Source organism: Glycine soja, chromosome 7, assembly GCF_004193775.1.
Source record: "Glycine soja cultivar W05 chromosome 7, ASM419377v2, whole genome shotgun sequence".
Lineage (NCBI taxonomy): Eukaryota > Viridiplantae > Streptophyta > Magnoliopsida > Fabales > Fabaceae > Glycine > Glycine soja.
This window is the reverse complement of record NC_041008.1, coordinates 38,898,212-38,921,233: the sequence shown is the minus strand read 5'-3', so window position 1 is coordinate 38,921,233 and position 23,022 is coordinate 38,898,212. Positions and strand designations below refer to the sequence as shown.

The following is a 23,022-nucleotide window of genomic DNA, read 5'->3' as shown; positions in this document are numbered from 1 at the left end:
GAATGGGTAAACGTGAACAAACATGTTAGGAGAGTGAGAAGTTACTTATGAGCAGTTCTACGTTAAGGGAAGGGAAAAAGGAATTGCACCGTTTGAAAGAGAGTGGACAATTTGTGTCGAGTTTTTTTTTTTTCAATTTATCCTTGAAATAATACACATTTTATTTTAGCACTCAAATAATCAGGGGACAAAAACATCTGGTTCTCCAAAAAAAATAGATTTTCATAATTTTTTTACCCATTTTTAAAGAACAAAAAAAACGAGATAATTTCAATTTTTTACTTTTCTAGTTATTTATATATTATTATAGATTAAGGATCTGATGAGTATTTACTTTCTACATTCATTAGTTCATGTTGTGATCACATATTTAGATGTGTAAAAAAAATGATTTGTGAAAATTTAACTATTTGTTTTTACAGAAACTTAACAATTTAATTTTTAAAAAAATATGTATTGAAAACAACAACATTGACCATGTATACACGAATGCTATTGACATGACCATAAAAAATATTAATTGCAAAACATAACATTGAAAAAATATTAAATTAAAAGTAAATGTTAACTAGTATTTTAAAGATATTGGTTAAAAAATTTAATGTAATAATATTTTTATTGAGAGACAAAAAATTATGTTGTCTATTATTTGTTTTACATTTTTGTATAATATAATAAATACTTTTCTTTTTAATTCCTTAATCAATAGATACTCATTATCAAAAGACCCTAAATTAAATTAACTTATCTTTACATTCAAAATCAATCCAATTTCAATACACAAAATGCTTAACTGACTACTGATGGAGTCCTCTCAAGTGTCACAATCGGAGTGCGATCATCGTGAACCATCACTTGGATCATCGGAATCTCTCTCCTCATGTTCACCATACATGAGAGTACATCAAGAGTGTTGTCTTGAGTCAAGTTTATTTACCTTTCTTTTTTTTTCTTTATATTTTATTTAAATTCTATGTAAAAGAATTTTGTTGATTCGAACACATCCTTAGTCATAACATAAATAATTTACTCGTGATTAGTTTTTTGAGTGTAATGAAGAGGTATTTAGAATTTTTTATTTGACATCTAACTAATTATCTTACCATCAGATCTACTTATTTTAAGTAATATCTTTAATTATGACTTTATATCTAAGTCAAAAATTGAATCTAAATTTTGGTTAAGAAATCAAGTGTTTGTTAAACCATTACAAGGTTGATGGTGTTTCAAAAAATTTATTATGTAATGTAATTTAATTCCATCTTTCGAGCCTGAAAAATCTTAGAAGTACTACAACAGTACCAACTATATAGTACTAGGTTAATTAAAAATCATTATAAAAATGGACGGTGTAAGATGTTGATAAGTTCTTTATTTGTAGTCTAACTCCTGAACCTAAATTCTGATAACTAATTACATCATTTCATTTTTATTAAATAAAACAAATGATAACGAATCTCAAACATTATATTAAATTTTGGTTACCTACTCATTGCAATCCTGACAGTTATAGACAAAAAGAAAATTGATTTAGTTTTAATATTAATAAGCTGTTAAAACACATTTGAGAAGTCCTTTTGACCTAGGATACAGTGAGAGCTTGTGTCTGTGTTGTGCGGAATCCATTTTCAGTTCCATGGATACCATTGGCCCATAAGTTTCCTCACTGGGTTAAAATAAGAGAAGAAGTTTTTTTATCTGGCAGCCCATATTTGATCAATGAGTACTGGCTTAAAGGACCCCCAATTCCACAGTAGCATGAGCCCCTAAAAAAGTAACAAAAATGTTTTATAGCATTATTCATAAAGTACGTAAATACCCAGTCTTGGAACAAAATAAGTATATGTTTGAATTGAAGTAAAAAAAAAAAAAAGAATCTTGATCATTTTTATAAAATTACTTTTGTCACCTAAAAATTAAACGTGCACTAAAAATGCAAATCTTCTATTTTGTAGCCCAAGTTTGATCAATGGTTACCGTCGTACTGACATAAGACCATTATGGTCTAATATAGCTTGGCACGGCTTAATTAGTGGCTTTCCCTATATTAATGAAGTTTCATTTTTTGTTGGCACTTGTCCGCTACAATTTTTTTATTGGTAAACATTAATTACAGGTAAAAAAAAAGTTTATAATAATTTATACACATTAAACTAAATTCCATGATACTTATTTGCTGCATATGAATGTTAAGTAGTTGTATATAGCTTGCTATATATTACTAGTATATTTTTAGTTTTTCTGCGATGGCCCAACATTCTCTCATTTCTTAAAGGGTAAGCAGAGAATTGCTGAGGCATGCCAATATCTGGCAGCATATATTGTTTATTTTATTACGTACCCAAGTGTCACATTGTTGTTTTCTTCTCCAGATTTGAAATTGAGGGTGGACTACCTGCTCTACTATATATTTCTAATTGGAATGGAAAAACACGGTTCCCACTATCATTATCATGACGTTACAAGATATATGCCGAGAGACTTTTATATAAGCATATGAGACGTATATATTAAACTAATAATAAATTATTAATTATTGTTGTTAATGTAAAATGATTATTTAGTACATAAATTTGTACAATCATTTGTAAAAAAAATGATAATATGTCACATATGTATTAAACTAATCTACACTACTATCTTTTCAAGAATTCTTTCATTTATTAAATATAGAAGTAGGTGGCAGTGGGTGACTGAGAAGTCAACCCCTACAGTTTTATTTGCAGGAGAAACCATCAAATCTCAACCAAAAACCAGAAAACCCAGCAATTATGTTATGGTATCATGAGATAATGGGTATATCTTGACTTCTTCGGTCAAAAAATGAAATGATTAGTAGATACAATATATGAAGTTATAATTGTGCAGATTTGAACAAGCAGAGATGCAGAGAATTACGTAACCACGGGCAAGGTTTGGATTTATATTAACTACTTTTTAGTTGTACGGCCATGTCTTGATATTTCATCGGTTTAGATAAGTATGGAAAACTGTCCGAGTGATGAAAATTGGTGCTGAAAAAGTATGACTCGTAGAAAATAGCTATAGCTACTAACGGGTGATTACTCAAAGGACTAATGTATTTATTTTGGTGTATTCTAATTACATTATGAATGGGACAATCTCTAACATAAGTTGTATTAAGACTTGCACTATTCATAATATAATTAGAGTGCATCAGAGCAAATACTATAGTGTGTTAATACCAAGGATGGTAGGATAAGTAGCTGTGAACACCATCATTTTAATTCTGGACCAAGTGATCCTAAATCCTCAAGACATCACATTGGTTGAAGTGCCTTGCTAGTCAAGATGATGCACTCGTGAATCACAAAAGACTGGGAAACTTGTTGTAAAATTGATTTGAATGAAATTAATTTTAATTAAAATTATGAACGAATATAGTATGTTTGAATTTTTTTATTATAAAAACAAGTTAAAGTAAAATTTAGTATAAATTTTCAGGGTTAAAAATCACTACAAATTTCAAAAAAAAAATGTCACGGATTAACATAGGTTTAGATATATCCGTAGCTCCATGCCAATATTTTAGCCTAGAAAAATGGTGTATATATATCACTAATATTTAAAATATTAGATTGATTAATCATGTTTTTTATGGCTTAAATTAAATTAGGGTACCCTATTTTGTTTGATTTGTAATTTTGATTTCTTTATTTTAAAATTGAGTTATTTAGTCTTTTTATTTTTTAAAATTCATGATTTTAATCTCCTCATTTTAAAAAATATAAGTATTTAGTCCTCTTATTTTAAAAAAATATAATATTAGGTAAATTCTCAAGTTTGTCTATTTTTTATTTCTTTTTTTTAATTCAATTAAACCTTAAACCTAACATATTCATTTAAAATATCATTCAAAAATTATTTAATTAATTACAAAATAACAAATAAAATATAAGAAAATTAAATATTAAACCAAAATTGTGAATTTTTTAAAATACGGGATCAAAATTTAAAAAAAAATTAAAATATGGAAATCAATGTTTATATTTTAAAATAGGAGGACTAAAATTATAAATTTTTTAAAATATGAGGATCAAAATTGTATAATTTTTTAAAATAAAAAAATCAAACGTCTTAATTTCAGAATAACAAAAAAATCAAAATTACAAATTGAATAAAATAAAATAAAAAACCAAAATTATATTTAAATCTTTATTTTACAATGATCACACAAATTTGTACCTATGTCGTAATACATTCTACTCAAACCCTATCAGATCCACCCTAATAGGTTATTAATCATGTTGTTAATGTGATGCTTTATGTGATGTAGTAAACGAGTCCACGTCACATCTCTTTCTCAATTGTAGGTTCTCCTATGAGATATGGATCAAATGTTTGGTTTGGTTATGATTTGCTATAGCCACTTAATGGTAATTAATTACATGGGAGTGTACTCTCAACATTTTCCGTCAGCAAACTTGGGACACATTTTTCTAAACGTGCTGGTATTAAGATGGGCAAAATTTCCAAGACGTTATGAGTTGTAATCTAGTTTGCTGTTATGTGGACCATTTGGAGACAATGGCATTATCTTCAACCTTGTTGATGGGGTGGATTTTTAAAATGTGTTGGAATTTATTAAGCTATAGTCCTGTTTTTGAATTAGAGTTAGATTAAAAGGTGCTCGTTTCTTTTTTTATTGATTGGACTTTTGATAAACTTCTTTTGTTGATAAAAAAAAATTATATTAGTATTAGATAAAAAAAACAAGTATTAACAGAATGAATTAAACAGGCTCAATGCATAACACGTTTTTTGTATTTTATTTTTTTGTTATTAAATAAATGATGTAATTGTTGTTTAGTCATAATTAAGGTTTTAGTATCGAAGTTCTTATTTCTTTTATATAATAGGGAATCGTATTCTGGAAAATGAAACCATATTTTGATCTGGTAATGCAAAAAAAACAAAAAATAAAAATCAGAAGAATGATCCTATATCCAACATTTCATTGTCAAGATGCATAGTTTAATTTACTGCATTTTAGATGAATAATTAGGTTAGCTCAGTCAAACTTAAGACTCGGCTCGATTTGCCCCAGTAATTATCCTATTTTTGTTAGGATCATTTGGAAAAGAAAGTTAATTTTAGCTAGACAATTCCCTGTCACGGATAGAAAAATAAACTAATAAAAAAATCCTTATTGATTGAATATGGATAGGATTACAACCCATCATCTATAGAACCTTGCAGTTTAAGTCTTGTGGACCTAATTTGATTCACTTTCCTCAAAAATCCTAATCAGGGCCCATAGCAAAGGTATAAGATTTATTGTGCTCTGAAAATTGCAATCCTATGTTCAGCAGCTACAGTTCATAACGGTAAGATAGAATGCTACAAAAAGAAAAGTAAGCACATAATTACGAAGGAATGATCATTAAAAATCATTAGTTATTGTTCGTGTACCTATATTGAACATAAATTTTATAAGAAATGGGTTTTTATATAATTGACTCAAGTACAAATGGAGTTAAACAATCTATTTTTAATGACAAATAGAATATTGTCAATTTTTTTATATTTTAAATTCTATCAAATGTTATGATTATTACATCTAATGCATAATCTTTAATTTATCTTTCATATTTATGTATATATAAAATTAAAATTTCATAATTTTTAATTAAAATTTAATAATTTAAATTATATTAAAGTACATAAATATATATGTAAACAAATTATAAAATATTAAAATATTAATAATTAGTATTTTTAATTAATTATAAAACTCTATATTATTTATTCCCTTTAGGTAAATAGTTTTCATTTATTTTAAATTTATAAATTTAATTTAATTTTTAATTGATTGAAATATATAAAAATTAACTTGAGGTAAATAGCTCTCATTTTACATATAGACAATAACAGCAATCGGATTGTAAAGTGAAACGTAAAAGGAGAAACGTTTACCTAAAGTTAAGTTTTATATATTTCAATAAATTGAAAAAATTAAAATTCATTTTCTAAAGTTAAAATAAATGAAACTATTTACCCAATTTTTTTTTATGATAACTATTTACCTAAAGTGCATAAAGAATATAGATTTTTATAATTAATTGAAAATATTAATTATTAAGGTTTTAATATTTTACAATGTTATTACATATATTTATGTATTTTAATATAATTTTAATTTTAAAATTTTAATTAAAAATTAAAAAAATTATACACAAATGATATGAAAAAAGATATGAAAAAGAAATTAAAAATGATGTATTAAATATGATAATCATAATATTATTGATGATAGAATTCAAAATATAAAATAATTGTCTATATATTAATCATTGAAGATGAAATTATTTAACTCCATATTTACTTGGATCAATTAAACAAACCCCTAAAAAATTGTTCAACCTATATATATATAATTGAACATGACATTTAATAATAAAAAATCTTAAAGTTCAATGCTAGTCATTCTCACTTTTTGTGTGTTACTCAACCTATTCATATATTTCTATCTAATATAAAATTTCTTACTCATACTAAAACCAAATTATTTAATTCAGATCAATAGTAGATGTTTTCAAAGATTAAGAATCCCAAACCAAATTGATTTCTAACTCTTAGTTAGGCTAACATAATTGGGCTCCCGCACCCATTCCAAGGGAAAGAGGAAAATATTAGAATAGTGATTATAAGGCATCTCAATACATATAATACTGTAGAAGAGTGCTTCCCCAACATTCTCAAGGTCCCACAGGATTGAAGATACTTGAAACTTCCATAAGCAACCGTCCAAGCCATAAGTATTAATTTGATTTAAATGGCAGTAGATTCTGCTGCTAAAAAACCGTGTATGACCAGTACCTTACTGGAATTTTCTATGCTTGCTGTTAATGACACTTAATGGTCCAGTTCCCAGGTGTGACTGTTCAACATTGCTGACTAATTACTTTTCGTTATGATCAAGTGGTCAATTATTATATTAATTACCACGGCACCTAGATCAGGTGCATAATTAAACAATTCCAACATGTAAAAGAAAATTAATTCTATAATAATTTGACAATCAAAACCTTGGACTAAGGTCTTTTAGCATGATATGTGAAATTTGAAAGCAATATACAAAAATACATGCATGTGTAAGAACTATTAACAAACAGTAACGAGATACTTAAAAGAAAAAGAAAAATACATGCAGGATTGATAAATTTCCAGTCTTTGTGTACGTTTTGTTGTTATAGGTGACAATAGAAAGTGGATAAAATTCCAAGGGATTGGCCGTGGAACAAGACAGAGTTTTGCACATGATAAGTCACAAATTTAAACTTTCACTTGTCTGTCTAGGATGAGGTAAGTTTAAGTACCCTACTTTTTTAGTTCAGGAATATTTGCTGCCTTAGACAATCTAAGAGTGATGACGTGCAATGCAAAATCTTGGTGAATTACCTCAAATTCATGCTGCATTCATGGCAAATATATTTTATGTGAGGCTCCAAACCTTTAAACGTTTGCAATGCAATCATATGACTTATTAATTATTCCCTTGATTTATAACCTACCCAGATTGTCAATGAGGTGAAATTATGGTTGGGTGAGGTTAGTCTCCATCTTTTTTACCTTCATAAAATTCGTTTGTTAAGTGTGTATTTGGAACTACATCCAAATTCATTAAACGTACATATTTCGTGATCAAACATGAAAAATTCAATTGACTATGATGTTTGACTTCTTCATTGGACGTGATTCACTCCATCGGAATCGATTTTGAAGCGAAACAGGGTCGAAGTAGCTTCCTCGTACAGGTAAAATCAATTTTTACTTATGAATCTTTGATTTCTCTTATTTACCCTTCATCTAAACCCGATCTCTAACACTTAATGAGTTTTATATCTAGGTCTTTGATTTCCTATAATTAAACTCTCTTCACCCACCGATTATTGATAGGCATTTGATGTTGTGTGTATGTGTTTTTTTGCCGTTGCAAACTTGCTCATTTGATGGGCATTCAATTTTTTAATTTAGTTCTTTTTGTTTTGGATAATTAGGCAAATTTGTTGTAATTAATGTTGATAATTCCTTTGTAGTATGGATTGCAACCACATCTCAAGTAATGCAACCTTTTTTTGTTACATTTGGGAGAGAAAAAGGAGCCAATTATTTTGTTCGAGATGATTTAAATCAAACTAGACTTGTTACAATTAATGGGTTACCAACTACCATTTGCTTAGACTCTACTTAAATTTTCCTATATTCTTTTATCTCACAAAAGAATGTTATCCTTTTTTGTCTCTCTGGTAGGTCTTTGCTACTTTCAAGTTTTTTTTTTTTTTTTTTGCATTTTTACAATTTGTGAGTCTCATTTTAATGCATTGCTTTCAAGTGCAAAGGCTGTTGAATGAGTTTATTGGAGGAGAGTGTTGAAGTTAAGAAAAAAAAAAGTCATATAAAAACTATTACAATGTGAGTTTTTTTTATAGATATATATTGTTTATGTTTTGTGTTTTGACAAGTGTTCAACCTTTTATCTGATAGTATACACTAATTTGCAGAAAAATTATAATTATTACTTAAATCGATTTTAGCTTTATACAAAATCCTGATATTGTTCTAGTTTGGCCTTGCATCTCTATATTTTTTTTTCTTTCACAAAATCTTCAAACAAGTTTTGTATTATCACTAACTAAATCTGATATTATTAAGTGCTACTAATATGTAGACCCATTTATCCGTCTATTACATGATTCGACACATGGATGAAAGAGTCTAAATAACTTGTTTTATAATTTAAATAGGACAAACTGAACACAGCATAGCACAAGCAATAAGAATTACAGACACCATTTCACTTTAGGGAGATAGCAATAGCAATAAAGTATATGACACGTTTAATGAGAGACTGAATAACTTCTAGGAAGCTAAACAAATGTAAGGTTTGGATTTTGATCTTATGTGTCTTATTCTAGTACTACTTCAAGGTTCTTAAACTCCACACAAAATCAATTCTGAGTATTTGTTGGATTTTTTTTATTTTTTATTTGTCTTTACTCAATTCATGTAAACATATATGGTAGAATGAGACTTAGATATTTTATAGTGGTCTAGTTTTAGATGATATCTTTTCAATCTAATTGGTCTCATAATTTTTAAAATCTGGTAGAATATGCATGAATATTTTCGTTAAGCATGTCAAAATTGTGTATAGACTATTAATTTGAGTTAGGTAATGTTTGAACCGTGACTTGGGAGTATTTCCCTTTAGAGGTACATAAAAATCAACTTTCCTCAAGCCTCTAACCTCTCCTAACACCTTCTAAATTAAGGAAAAATTAGGAGTCCTAAACTATACCAAGAGAGTATGTTGAATCTTATCTAAAAAATTTGTACTGTATTCAAATTAAAATTGGTAGTGACTTGGATCGAATTAGATTAAACCCTTTAGTGGTCCTCTAGATTTATGGTTTAACTTTCAAATGCTTTTGGTCCCATAATATTTAAAGATTTGTAAAATATTTGACAAATATAATGCCAAAACATGTCAAAGTTATGAAGTTGCGGAATTCTCTACAAGTGCACCATTGAAAGAACTTTTAGAATATGGAAAAACATATTTGTAATCTTTCGATCCATGCCTAAGTATAAATTTAAAATACAAGTGCAAATAGTTTGTGCAACGATGGTTATAAATACACAATTTTAGTAGAAGGAGTTTTGAGAATAACATTGATTTTCCACGTTGTGAAAACATAATGTTTGATTTGGATGACAATTATTACAATACATTTAACTTGAACCAAATTTAAGTTATAAACGTCATTTATTTATCTCACATGAATCGTATTCAAGATTTAATATGAGATAAAATTATATAAGTATTAAATCAAAATTATTATTATTGTGGTAGAACAAAGTTGTGTTATATTATGAATTATTTATCTTTTTTGTATTTTTCTATCACTAATTTATGAATACATAGTTATGTTAATTTTGATTGCAAACTTTTATTAAAGAGATGTATTTTATTTCACAAACTAATATTTTAATTATTAATTTTCTTATAAAAACTTATTATAAAACTACCTTTTATTTCAAATTAATAACCAACATATCAATATAACAATAAATAATAAATAATTAAAACCCATTTTAGTAATTACATGTTCAAAATTAATTTTGATTAAAAATATTCAAACATCATTCTCTTGAAAAATCAATTTCTAATATTTATTGTCCAAACAAAAATCACATTAATTTATAATTAATTCTATAAAATTAATTTCATCAACGGTTAATTCAAACATGTACTTAAGTTATGATGAACCATGGCATGTGTTTTCCTCTTGTGGTCTAATTCTTTTTCGATTATTACAGGACAGCAAACACCGTCTGCACATAAGTACAGGAGGTACATGATGTATGAGTCCACCATATGAAATATGAAATTTCATTCACATTCTTTTTTAGACCATCACAAATTTTTAAATTCTATTATCATAAAATATGTGTACAAAGATAATTGAGAGAAAAAAAATTGTGATTTTTTATAGCTTTTGATATTTCAAAATTCATATTAAGTTTTAATTAATTTAAATCACTTTCAGTTACTATGTCATAGATGCAAAATACTAAATAATGTTAATGATTAGTTTTTATCAAAAAAATTTAATTGATTGTCAAACCATCTGATTGATTATTTATTTTTGAATTTCTAATTATATTTTTATCATTTACAAAATTTTAAATTTGAGACCTTTAAAAATTCAAATTCAATTTCATTGGAACTAAGATAATATGTGGTGTACTTGATTCTTTTATTTAAAAGAAAAGAATCTTCTTACATTATATATTTTTTTGGTTCATAAGATTTAATCAAGATCTTTTCCTTAAAGCAAACGAGATGTTGACAAAAGATAGTGATTTGGACCTCATATTAGAGAAGCACATACCTGACTATAATTATCACAAGGGAATAGTCCATATTGTACATGGTCTAGCAAGGCAAAGAAAAGAAAAGTGAAGGGCAGCATGGTCTTTTTCATGCGCAAGACATGAAAAATGGAAAGGATGTAGAATATACTAGGCCATAATGAAATGAATGTAAATTCAATTCATTAATATACATAAATCACTTTTTATTTTAAACATTTTATTAATATTTCTTATTTTTTTTCTATTTTTTTATGATATCATAAATTCTATTATATTTATAATTTTTTTATTTTTTCTCTAGATATTAGATAACATATTAAATGTTTATCAAATATTTTTTATTTCAATAAAATCTAGTAGTCAACAAGTGGAGAATAAGATCTATGTCTCGAGATCGTTGTGGGTGCACAAATATATAGTGATGTGATTAGGGAAAATTATTTAGATAACATTTAAATATAATTATTGATGAAATGAATTTTTGTTGAAAATTTACTTATTTTCTGAATGAATTGGAGAATTAGAAAGCAAAACACAGAGAGTGGTGGAGTTTTGATGGGTTGGGATTTGATGCATTGGTCCCCCAAGACGTCTACTCTGTGCTTTAACGTGCGCGTTGGGTTTCTTTCATGCTTTGCCAAATTGGAATCTCTTGTCCGGTGGTGTGGGTAGGGGAGGACCCACCACCACATCTACCTCCACATTGTACCTCTACCCCTAAATTCACCAATGTCCCTCTATACTCTATAGTCTCGCGTGCTTCTTTTTTTTTTTTTTGTTCTTGCTTCACATTATAAAAATATGCAAAATAATTTATGGACACTTGGTGAGCTAGATAATATTTAAAGTAATATATATATATATATATATATATATATATATATATATATATATATATATATATATGACATATAACATGACTTGATAGAAGGAAAAAAAAGAAATTGATTCACTAAGATTGACTTAGCAGTGGGAGCTTAGATTTGAATAATTTCCATTGCTTAAGGGAGGGAATGCTTGTGCTTTGCAGATTCTTGAGGTTGCCCAGACATCTTTAGCGTTGGGGTTGGACGCTGATACAGCTCTCTGAGACGGTAGTTTCTTTGCTTTTTTTTTTTTCTTTTGTCCCTATTGTTTACCCATACCCAAAAAAAATAATTTAGACTCAAATCTTATTATCATCATTGTACATCAAAAGAAGATAGAGAGATAAAAAGAAATACTAAATATTAATAATGAGGTGTTTCATATATAAGAATATATATATATATATCATTATTTTATAAAAATAAGAGAGAAATTATTTATGTAATAAAATTAAAATAATAATTTCTATAATATTTTTATTATTTTATTATATTTTTTTAATCTAATTTTATATTTATTTTGAATTTACAAAATATTGTATAAAAATCATTTTAATAGGCAAGCATGTTATAGTGTGTAAAAACTTACTCTATCAATCAATTAGGAATCGTCATATATTTTAATGTAATTATAATATAATAAAAGTTAATAAATATATCATATGTATTTATGATTAAATAATAATTTTAAAAAAATTAATATTGTCTGTGGATATATTATTTATTCTAAAAAAATTGTATAAATAAAAATTTTCAAGAATAATATTTTCAAATTGCTTACAAATTATTTTATTAATACATTTAATTATTAAATATAAAATAGTTTATTTTATAATTTTTTAAGATATTAAATATATGAATATAGTATTTTTACGAAATAACATAAGAAAAATATTATAAAAAGTTACAAGATTGCTCTTAAAATCAACATGGCCCCACTCACTTTCTACATTGATAACGATTGTTCTAAATTAATGTTTTTCAAACCCAAGTTAATGGAGATGTCTCTCATTCTCAGTGTATGGTAACCATTATATTGATTAAGTGGGTTAAATTATTCTTCACTCGCAATGAAAATAGTATTGCTTAAATCATGACCCATAGGCCATAGACATAGTGACTGATCTCAATTAGTGAAGATGGTGGTAGTTAATAAATATTAAAATTTACTAATGATTTTTATATGTATCTATTTTGCATCTTGTCTTGTTTCTATAGAATCATACAGTTTATGACAAAAATGATAATTAACAATTGATGAACTTATTATATACCTTTTATTTAATTGACAATTCATGGACTTATTATCTCAATTAGTTATTGAAGATAATCAATATTACAATTTACATTTCCACTTCACATGTTTACAGAAAATTAATACTAGATGAGTAATTTTTGTGTGGTTTGTACTTATAAGAATCATATTATAACGACTTTAGAAGAAGGAAAAAATAATCATATTATAATTAATTTTTATGTAAAACTATATATAAATCTACATAATAATCATACATGTTTATTTTTTATTTTATGATGAATCCAAATAATGATTAATGAATGTTGTTGTTTTTTTTCTGAAGAATGATTAATTAATGTACACAACCTTACATATATTAACTAAATAAAATAAAATATTTTAGTGACCAGATACCAAGGTTTAACGGAGAATTTAACTGCTAAAAAATAATGATGAGTAGGGAGGATGAGAAGATCCCTTGGAGAACTCCAAAATCTGTTTATTCATACCCATATCTGTGCTTTGCTTTATCTCTTTCTTTTTATTCTTTGTCCTTCGAAGCTGAGCTGCCTACCACATGGTTGTGGACATTTAAGGTTCCATGCCTCCATCTCATGACACTCACCGTCTTCACTCTCTGACACACTCACACCCTATTAACGGTTTATTGTCTTTGAATCTGATTAAAAATTAGTAAAAAAGCTAGAACAAAATTCTCTAGCTCTTGGTCAATATGAACGAGTGAAGAAATAACACTCTTCATTGCAAAGCGTGGTCTTCATTTCGAGTCTTGAAATGTAAATAGCCACATGGTGTCTTTTTGTCCTTTTCATTTGGAGCTTTTTAGCCCGTAACACAAATTTATTGTTCTCACTTCCCTTTTCTACCATGATATACTTTTTTTAATTTGTTTCTCCCTTTATATATAAATCCAAGCAAAGAAGAGTAAAGCATTTACATATATTGCCTACTTAAATGTACTTACGTTTATGTACTTACTACTTATTAATCTTTAAATAGTTCATGCAAATTAATGTCATATTCTCTCCTATTTTTGTTCAAGTTAAGACTTGATATTAAATTTCTTCACCAACAAGAGGGGACAGAAATCTTTTTGACAAGAAAATAAATTGTTATCATTTAGAATTACTATAGTAATTAATAATTGTAGCAAGTAGAAGTGAGATTTGCTCTTATACATGCTTTGGACATTGAGCTCTTAGGGATTCCCTTGATGTGGTTATCTATATGATCCTCTCACTCTCTCTGCACAAGGGAATGTTATAACATTGGAATATATTTGTCATTCTTTTCTTTTAATTATTTCTTGAACCACTCAAGATCCACCCCCTAATTCCGCTTTACCTCTATGTCCTCTTCTTGGATTTCGAATGTTCTTTTTATATTCCTTATCATTATTCCAATTCCATTATATTAATCACCCAAATTGGATTTTAAACCAAACCCCGTCACGTGAAACTATACACAACTGAGTTTTGACATATTATATTATCAGGGGACTAATTAATTAATAATTAACCACGTTCACCATATCATGCTAGATAGCCAACAAGTGGTGAGTCTCTTAAATAAATTCTTCAATTTGAGTAATGTGAACGAAAAAAAAAGAAGAAGAGAAGCTATTAAAAATAATTAATGTCTGTCAATAAAAACTAATAAAAATGAATGAATAGTCTCTGTATCAATATGATAATGTCAAAAAATATCATGTAGATAATCCACCCTTTTTTTCTTCACTCTCCCTCTGTTTACGCACATAACCATTTGAAGCGTAACTCAAGGCGGCACACTCTCTTTCTTTGTCCCTTTATCCTCTCATTTCAACGAGTTCAATTTAGAGAGAGCAAAAAAAATGTTTGGTGGTAAATGTGAGAAAATGGTAGCAGTCACCCCTCAAACAGCGTCTAACAAATGGACACAGACACAACAGGTTCACGTCTTTCTCTCTTAATTATTAGACAAATACATGTCCACCCCAATTTTGTTGCTTTCCTTTTGGAAGAGAATATCTCCCACTGTGTTGTTATTTTTACCCTAGAACTCCAACTTAAAACACTTTCTCTTTCTTCACATCTTCTTCTTTTCCTTTTCTCTCGTCAGTTATCTTCTTCTTCTCTTGTTTATCTCAGATAGATGATCACAAGGCCCCTATGGGAAGAATCATGGAAAAACCAAGCCAAGATCTTCTTCAGCAGCAGCAACAAGCCCTAAAGTGCCCTCGCTGCGACTCTTCAAACACCAAGTTCTGCTACTATAACAACTATAGTTTGTCACAGCCTAGGCATTTTTGCAAAGCTTGCAAGCGTTACTGGACAAGAGGTGGCACTCTCAGAAACGTTCCTGTTGGTGGTGGCTGCAGAAAAAACAAGCGTATGAAGCGTCCAACAAACGGTGATTCTTCTTCTGCTAACTCTCCTTCTTCGTCCACTCCTAGCGCCAGTTCAAACCCTCCTTCGCAGCCCCACATCGATAATATTATTGTTTCTGGCTCCGCCACAAACCATATAAATAATATCAACCCTTTGTTTTATGGTGGTGATGTGATGAATAATGTTCCTTTCCCAAAGTTTAATCTTCTTCAGTCTCAGCTGAATGCTCTTGGGTTAGGTTTTTCATCTGGGGTTAGAGAGAATGGGTTTAGCACTACTTCAAATAACAACTTTTTTTCTGCTTATAACTCTATCTTTGGTTCTTCTTCTTCCTCAACTTGTGCACCCTCAACTCCTGTTATGGCTTCCTTGCTGAGTTCCACTCTTCTGCAACAAAATTTTATGGGTGGTGGTGGTGGTGGGGTGAAGGGTCGTGATCATGATCAAGGTGACAATACTTTCCATGGCTTGGCACCGCTACAAGGGTTGCGAGTGGAAGGGGATAGTAATAATAATATTGGCTCAAAAGAAGTGAAAGGTGAAGGACAAAACAGGTTTGAGTGGAGCAATAATAATAACAACAACAACAACAATGGTGGTGGTGGTCAAAACCAGATGGAGCATGTGGGTTTGTCTGATCCTAATTCGCTTTATTGGAACACTGCAACGGGTTTGGGTGCTTGGAGTGATCAACCTAACATTGGTCCTTCAGTCACTTCTCTGATCTAGAATAAAAGATGAAGCATCTTTTTCAAAAAGCTATATATGAAGAAGAAAGTACTCTCTCCCTCGTTTAATTAAGGTGCATCTTTTGGTCCTTCAGGCTTAGGTTTTGTTTTCTTTTTTTCTGCTACTTTTTCTTTTTCTTGGGGTGGGTTGGTTAGATTTACTACTTACATTAAAAAGAAGAAAATTAAAAAACGAAAAAAAAAAGATACTTGATGAGATGAGATGAGAGGAGTTTGGGATCGGAGTGATCATGTCAGCTGCAAGAATATTAGTTACTACTCTTCAGCCTGTTAGTTTTATGTGTCAAGGTTGAGAAATATTGGTTATATTTGCGCTGAGAGGAACCTCGGATCCTCTTCTCTCATCGTGCCACCATAGTGTGTTTGTTTCCTGTGGAGATAGATCAAAAGGGGATCCTTTGGTGCAAGTTCTCCATAGTTGATCGAGAAAGTTGGTCTTTTTCATTATTGTATATAAGATGCAATGACATGTCCTCTTTTTTTTTTTCTACTTTCTGATGTATTGTGATTAGTTAGATGAGGTAGGGATTTAATTACTTGGTATATGCTGAGATATTGGTTTTCATTTACCTTAACTTTTTTCTCAAACATTTGTTTGGGAATATGGCAAAGTAGGAGAATTATTATTGGGGGTGATTAATGTATGTGGGGTTTTTGGGTCGTGTGTAATTGGCTTAAGTTGTGGTTCTTCTCTATTGGTAATTCAAGATGCTTTGGTCCCTGAAAAGAATTTTACTATTTTTTTAATTAAAAAAAAGTTCTGTCGATTATAAAGGACAATTATGTTAAATACTACCAAACCATGCTGAAATGGTGTATAACTGTAAGTGGGCTATGAAGTCTGGCTAAAATCTGTGGCGCAAAATAGGAATGTAAGCAGGACTCTCGGACTCATACGTTGTTGTCCTTTAGTGACATGGGGCATTTCGTCTATTTATCATTTCAGGTGTCTAGAACCAACTAATAAATAGCTACTGTGAAGTTTCAAACTAGACACTGCATTGCATGCATTTCACACAAGAATTTCTCCACTTCCTCTTCCTACCAAGAATTTGTTCCGCAAAGTTGGAATAGTAATTCAAAATCTTATAATTTTTTTTTATAAATTTTCTTGCTTAGTGAATAAGAAGGTATTGAATAATTTTAACATTTAAAAGATATTAAATATATATATATATATATATATATATATATATATAATTTTTCTTCGAAATATGGCATAATGAAATAATTTTTTGAGAGAAAAACATTTACTGTATTAGAAATATAAAATTGATCTGATATTTGTTTTTTAAAATAATTAAAAAAGCTAATAGAATATGATTAATTTTCTTAAGGATCTTAGTTAGCGGAATCTATGTAACATTAAGAAGAGATTTGTTTTTAATATTACTTTGTTTACTCTTGATAAATTGTGCTTTTATAAGAAGATATCACTTTGTTACATTACAAGTAAGCTACACTACTAAAAATATTAGTTATCATGTTAATTTTACTCTTGAAGAAGAAACTCGATTATTTTAATTTATATTCTTTTTTATGTAATCATTTGATTGTGCTAATTTTCAATGATGTTTTCTATACATATTAATACACTAATCTTCAACAATTCAACTCACATATTTATATAGTTTTATTTTAAGTATCTCATTATATCCCAAAAATATTGTACTTGGGTATGCTATTTTCATGTTGTTTAATTTTTAGTAATTTTAGAGAGAAAAAACTTCAAATTTATTAAATTAAAAAATTAAAAAGAAAAGTGAATGGTAAAAGAGTGTAATAGGAATAGATAATTATTGTAGACAATAACTTTTATTCTCATAAGAATATCACATAAACATTAATTCTCTTCTCATGAAAATAGAAAATGATTATATAGTGAGAGCACAATTTTTTTAAGATTAAAATATATTCAAAAATGTATTATTATTATTATAACATCTTAATAAACATAAAAAAATATTGACATTTTACCCTCATATTTTGTAGAATAAAAAAAAGATAATGCGAAACAAACTCTCAAAACACTAATGTATAATTTAAAAAATTCTACCAAATTAAGTAATCAGTATATTTCGCTTAGAATCTTTGCCTCTCTTCAAATCCAGCACCCTAACCCACTTCAAAAGTCAGTCTCCAAGAAAATTCACGTTTCTCAATTTAGGACTTATTTCTCCATTTAATTTAAGGCTGAATGTCAGAACGTGACTGAAAAGCCTTTAAAGTTGGGACATAGCTTACACGTTCTCAGTAGTCAGTATCAAAATCAGTGTGAATCTCGTATGTAGTTGCGGATGTGTGTCATAAGTAGAATGACATATTTAAATTACTTGTATCTTTTACTGCTTCTTGTTTGGTTACCAGGAAAAAGAGTAGAAAGGACGAGACGTAGAAATGTCTGTATTTTTTATTGTGCAGAATTATATGAATTTTTTTAAGAATAAATGGACTTTTTTTTTTCTCAGGTAAATGAATGATAATTTAATTTTTTTAATTTAGTTCTAAAATATATAGAAAAACATAATAATTATATTTTTATATAACTTAATGATAAATTAGTATTTGAACTTTATAAATTAATGTTAATTAATTTTTGTAAGATATAATCTAATTGATACTTAAATATTATAAGATAATAATAAAATAATTTAATAAAATTAATAAGAATGTAATTGTAATATATTTTATACAATTAGGAATTAAATTAAAAAATTTAATTTTTCAAAAATTAAATTATCACAAATTTATACATTCAAAAACTAAAATGATTATTTATTTATTTATTTATTTTTTAAAATTTTAATATAATCCCCTACTTATATTTATTATCTACCAAATAAATTTCATTTAAATATTTCCTATCTAGCTATTTCACCCTATTTTATTTCATTCCATTCTATTATCTCCAATTCTTTCCTCACAGTCACAACCAAGCACACACTTAATATTTATTATAACAGGAAAAAGAGATAATGTATTTAGCACAAGGGATTAATCTTTTAGGAGGATGTTTGAATTTTTGTTAAAAAGAAGTGTTCACATTTTTTTTGTTATGACGATATTAATGTGAAATATTCACTAATTTTAACTGATAATTAATCTTTGCTGAAAAATATGACTTATTATATTTAATGAAATTTTCTCTTCTAATTATGTTTTTATTTTATCAATGTGATTTGAATTTAAAACCTGAATTAAAAGAATCAAGTCTAATTTTACTAAGACCAATGACTTGTTATGGAAGGTATGAAAATATCTATATTTGATAATTCAGTGGGTGATGGAAATTTTAATATGACCAACGAAAAAATTTCAAATTTTTTTAATTGTCAAATAAATATATATATATAAAGTTAGACTTAATATCAAGATAAGTTAGTAAAGGACACTTTAATTAATTCAAGTTATAATTAACTAACAGAAAGTATAAAAAAAAAAAGAAACATAAGTGTTAAGCAACCTTATTTCTAAATGAAGAAAGTTTGGTTGGAGTATAAAGATTTAGGAAAATAGAAACCTTTGATAAGTATAGTTGTCATTTTAAAAAGAATTATGTAATACCAACTAATACCAATTCAAATTACTTGAGCAAGCAAATAGTTGAGAATGTTTATTTGAAAATAAAGCAATAGAAATAATGAGTTGGAAAATGCATTGATCAAAAGACTAGGATAAGAATATCCTTTTTCATCATATACAATTAAATTATTAAATCCACTCTTATGTACAATTCATTCCTACAATTTTAGTTTGAACTTACGAAATTATATTAAGCTCAATTCCTTGAGTAAGAACTCATTTGCCTGTCTTCAACTTGGAATTCAATTTGTCAACGAAATTTTCCCCAGCAGACAAGAAGAGAGGTTGTCGAGCAGAGAACATGAACTCGACTTCAAATTCTAACATCTGTGACGTCTCTAGTCTCTATTCTTACTGAGTGAAAATATTCAGATTTTTTTTTAGTTTTTTTCTAAGGTTCCACACTTAAACCTTGTATACATGGTGGAAGGACCCACTAATGGAGTGGTGGAGCCCTAATAGAATTCGGGGAAGAAACCGAGGGATAAGAAAGAAAAAATATATTATGTAATTTATAATAAAATTCGGAAGGAATAAAACCTGTACCTAAAAAAGTATAGGATGTAACTAATGAGGCATAAAATGTATCTTAAGTCATGAAATACCTTACATAACACTAAATTGGAGCCTATAAAAAAATAACACTAAATTAGTGAGAAAGGTGATTAATTAAGTAGGTCCCGTTCAGGTTGATTTTTTGTTTTTAGTTTTAAAATTTTTAAAAACCAAAATCAATTAGTTTTGAGTTTTAGTTTCAATTTATTACTTTGATTTTAAAAAACTTATTTTTTATTTTTAAATTTTCAAAAGTTGTTGCAAATTGAAAATGAATAAAATGAGTCAATTGTTTATCTTATATCACTTCATTATGAAATAATGATAGTTGTAGTGGTGACAGTGACAATAACAATGTGATGACAATGATGATGTGAGAGGTGGAACAGTATTGGTGGCGGTAGGGATGGTTGTGGAATGATGGTAGCAACAACAATGGTGAAATGGTGATAATAATAGTGGTAACAATGATGATAATTGTAATGAAAAGGTGATAATGATAACAACAATAATGTAATAGTGGTAGTAATGGTAATGGTAACATCGACAATGGTGACAATGTTGGTGGTGGTAAAATGGTGATGATGGTGAAGATGTGTTTTTTTAAAATTAAAAGTCAAATTCATAAAATATTTTTTTTAATTTTAAAAATAAATATAAAACTTTCTTGAAATTGACTTAATTATCATTTGTAGTTACTGTGAACCACAAGCCAAGTAGTCATCTTGCCTATAATGGGTCCGCGACAAGAATAATGCTACTTATATAGTTAGGGTACCTTTATTTAAATTTAAAAATAAAAAATTATATGATATAGCTTTTCTCAAAATTATATTTAACTTTTGTGGAAAAATTTATAAAAAAAATTAATTTCTTTTTAAAAAACATTACATGACTATTATATTTTTAAATATATCTTAAATTGAGAATGGTTTTCTTAAAAATAGTTAAACAAATAAACGATTATCCTCTTAATCTACTACAATCATTTACAAATTTTCATATTTTTGCCTGAGTTTGACAATAAAATATTTAAATGAAACTTTTATAAGAAAAAAATTGAAAACAGTTGTTATACATTATATTTGCTGTAATGATCGTGTTATTCGTGTAGGAAGTGTTTTTTGTCTCAATATCATCTTAAAAGCCATCTCGTTTACATTTGGGTATGATATGATTGATAGGCATTGGTATTTGCACCCTCAATTTGCTATTTAAACCCCCCACATTTCAGAAGTTTGTTTCTTGACAAAAATATTCCTAACAAAAATATTGCATATATCACCCAATCTTGTCTGGATACATATGCATATCACAGTATCTTATCAAGATACCCAACATAAAATTATTTCCACACTATATATTTTGTTGTATTCTTCAACAAAATTTGTTTAGAACAAAAAATGTGTTTTTGTTGTGTAGCTGGACAAAATTTTGTCAAGACATGCATTGGTGCAAGAATTGTCCAGATGTATAATGAGAATATGTTTCTATAATATATCTTGACAAAATTTTGTTTAGACATATAAGGAAAATATTTTTTTTTTGCTATTAAGGAAAATACTTTTCCGCTACGTGATGTGTACGTTGACAAGATATTTCGATACAATAAAAATGTGTTTTCGTTATATTACTTGTATATCTTGACAAAATTTTGTCTACATATAAAATGAAAATATGTTTCTATTGGATATATAGATAATATATTGTTTAGATATGTGTTTCCATGATATATTTCAACAAATTTTTGTTGAGATACACAATGAAAACTTATTTTCATTGTTGTGCGGGTGTTAAATGTCAAATTTTTTTTTTTAAAAGGTGAGGATTCTTATTACCAATTTGTGGATACCAATATCCATAATTTTTTTTGGTGTTTTACTAATTGACACTAACAACATTAATGAAATTAGGCAAAAAGCAATATATATTGAATTTTTAAAAAAAAATTAAATGAGCAATTAAACTAAGTAGAGTGACCAAATTGAATAATGATTAACAAAATAATTTATTCATAAGTGTATTCTTTAAATAAGTTTTTATTTATTTTAAAATTATTTTAGATTAAAAAGACAAGGATAAATGATCATATTGGCCGTGTAAGTTGATGATAATTTAGTCACTAGAACCAAAATTCTTATTTAACCCTTAAATGGATAAAAAATAAGTTAATTATATTCTGTTATTAAGTTTTGTGAATCATTTTGTTATTGAGTTGTAATATTTAAGAATCAATTTGGTAATATATAATGTTACAAAAGTATTATAAAAATATTATATAAATAATATTATAACTTAAAAATATAATATAAATAATATTATAACTTAAAAATATAATTGACATTCAGCTGTAAAAGTACGCTTGGACGCCAAATCACAATATTAAGCAGAACACAATTACGTTTCTAAAAAACAAAAAAAAGGGAATAAAGTTAAGCAGTTAGATTCCCAGCCTAAAAAGAAAAGCAGAAGTGATTTAGTCACCCCACATGCACAATTAATGGGGAACCAGCTTTCTCATCAACTTTTTAAACGGAGATTTCACCTCTTTTATGCATGGGGTTGAAGATCACACATGGATGATGGAGTTAAAATAATGCATAATTAAGGATGTGATTGGGGATCTCATATTGATCAGGTTAAAATAATGTGTATGTGTGAGGGATAATTTTTATCTTACAAGATGATTATGTAAGATTTGAGTTGAATTGTGTTGTTGGACCTATAGTATTCCTTGTTAT

The 23,022-nt window shown here is 27.6% G+C and overlaps 1 protein-coding gene across 2 annotated transcripts; it reads left to right on the top strand.

The window, feature by feature from the left end:
• Positions 1–11,865: 11,865 nt before the first annotated feature.
• On the top strand, positions 11,866–16,713 carry LOC114419562 (dof zinc finger protein DOF1.4-like). Of its 2 annotated transcripts, none has more exons than XM_028385273.1 (2): positions 11,866–11,996; positions 15,156–16,713. In XM_028385273.1, the coding sequence occupies exon 2, from the start codon at positions 15,177–15,179 to the stop codon at positions 16,122–16,124; it is 948 nt and encodes a 315-aa protein (XP_028241074.1). In that variant the 5' UTR covers positions 11,866–11,996; positions 15,156–15,176; the 3' UTR covers positions 16,125–16,713. The 2 variants fall into 2 exon arrangements, with proteins under 2 accessions (XP_028241074.1, XP_028241073.1); XM_028385272.1 differs by lacking the exon at positions 11,866–11,996 and adding an exon at positions 14,769–14,956.
• The last annotated feature ends 6,309 nt before the right edge of the window (positions 16,714–23,022 follow it).

Coding starts and splice junctions, on each gene's coding strand:
- LOC114419562 (XM_028385272.1), top strand. CDS start 14,879: ATGTTTGGTGGTAAATGTGAGAAAATGGTAGCAGTCACCCCTCAAACA. Junction 14,957..15,155: donor AATGGACACAGACACAACAG/GTTCACGTCTTT, acceptor TGTTTATCTCAG/ATAGATGATCACAAGGCCCC.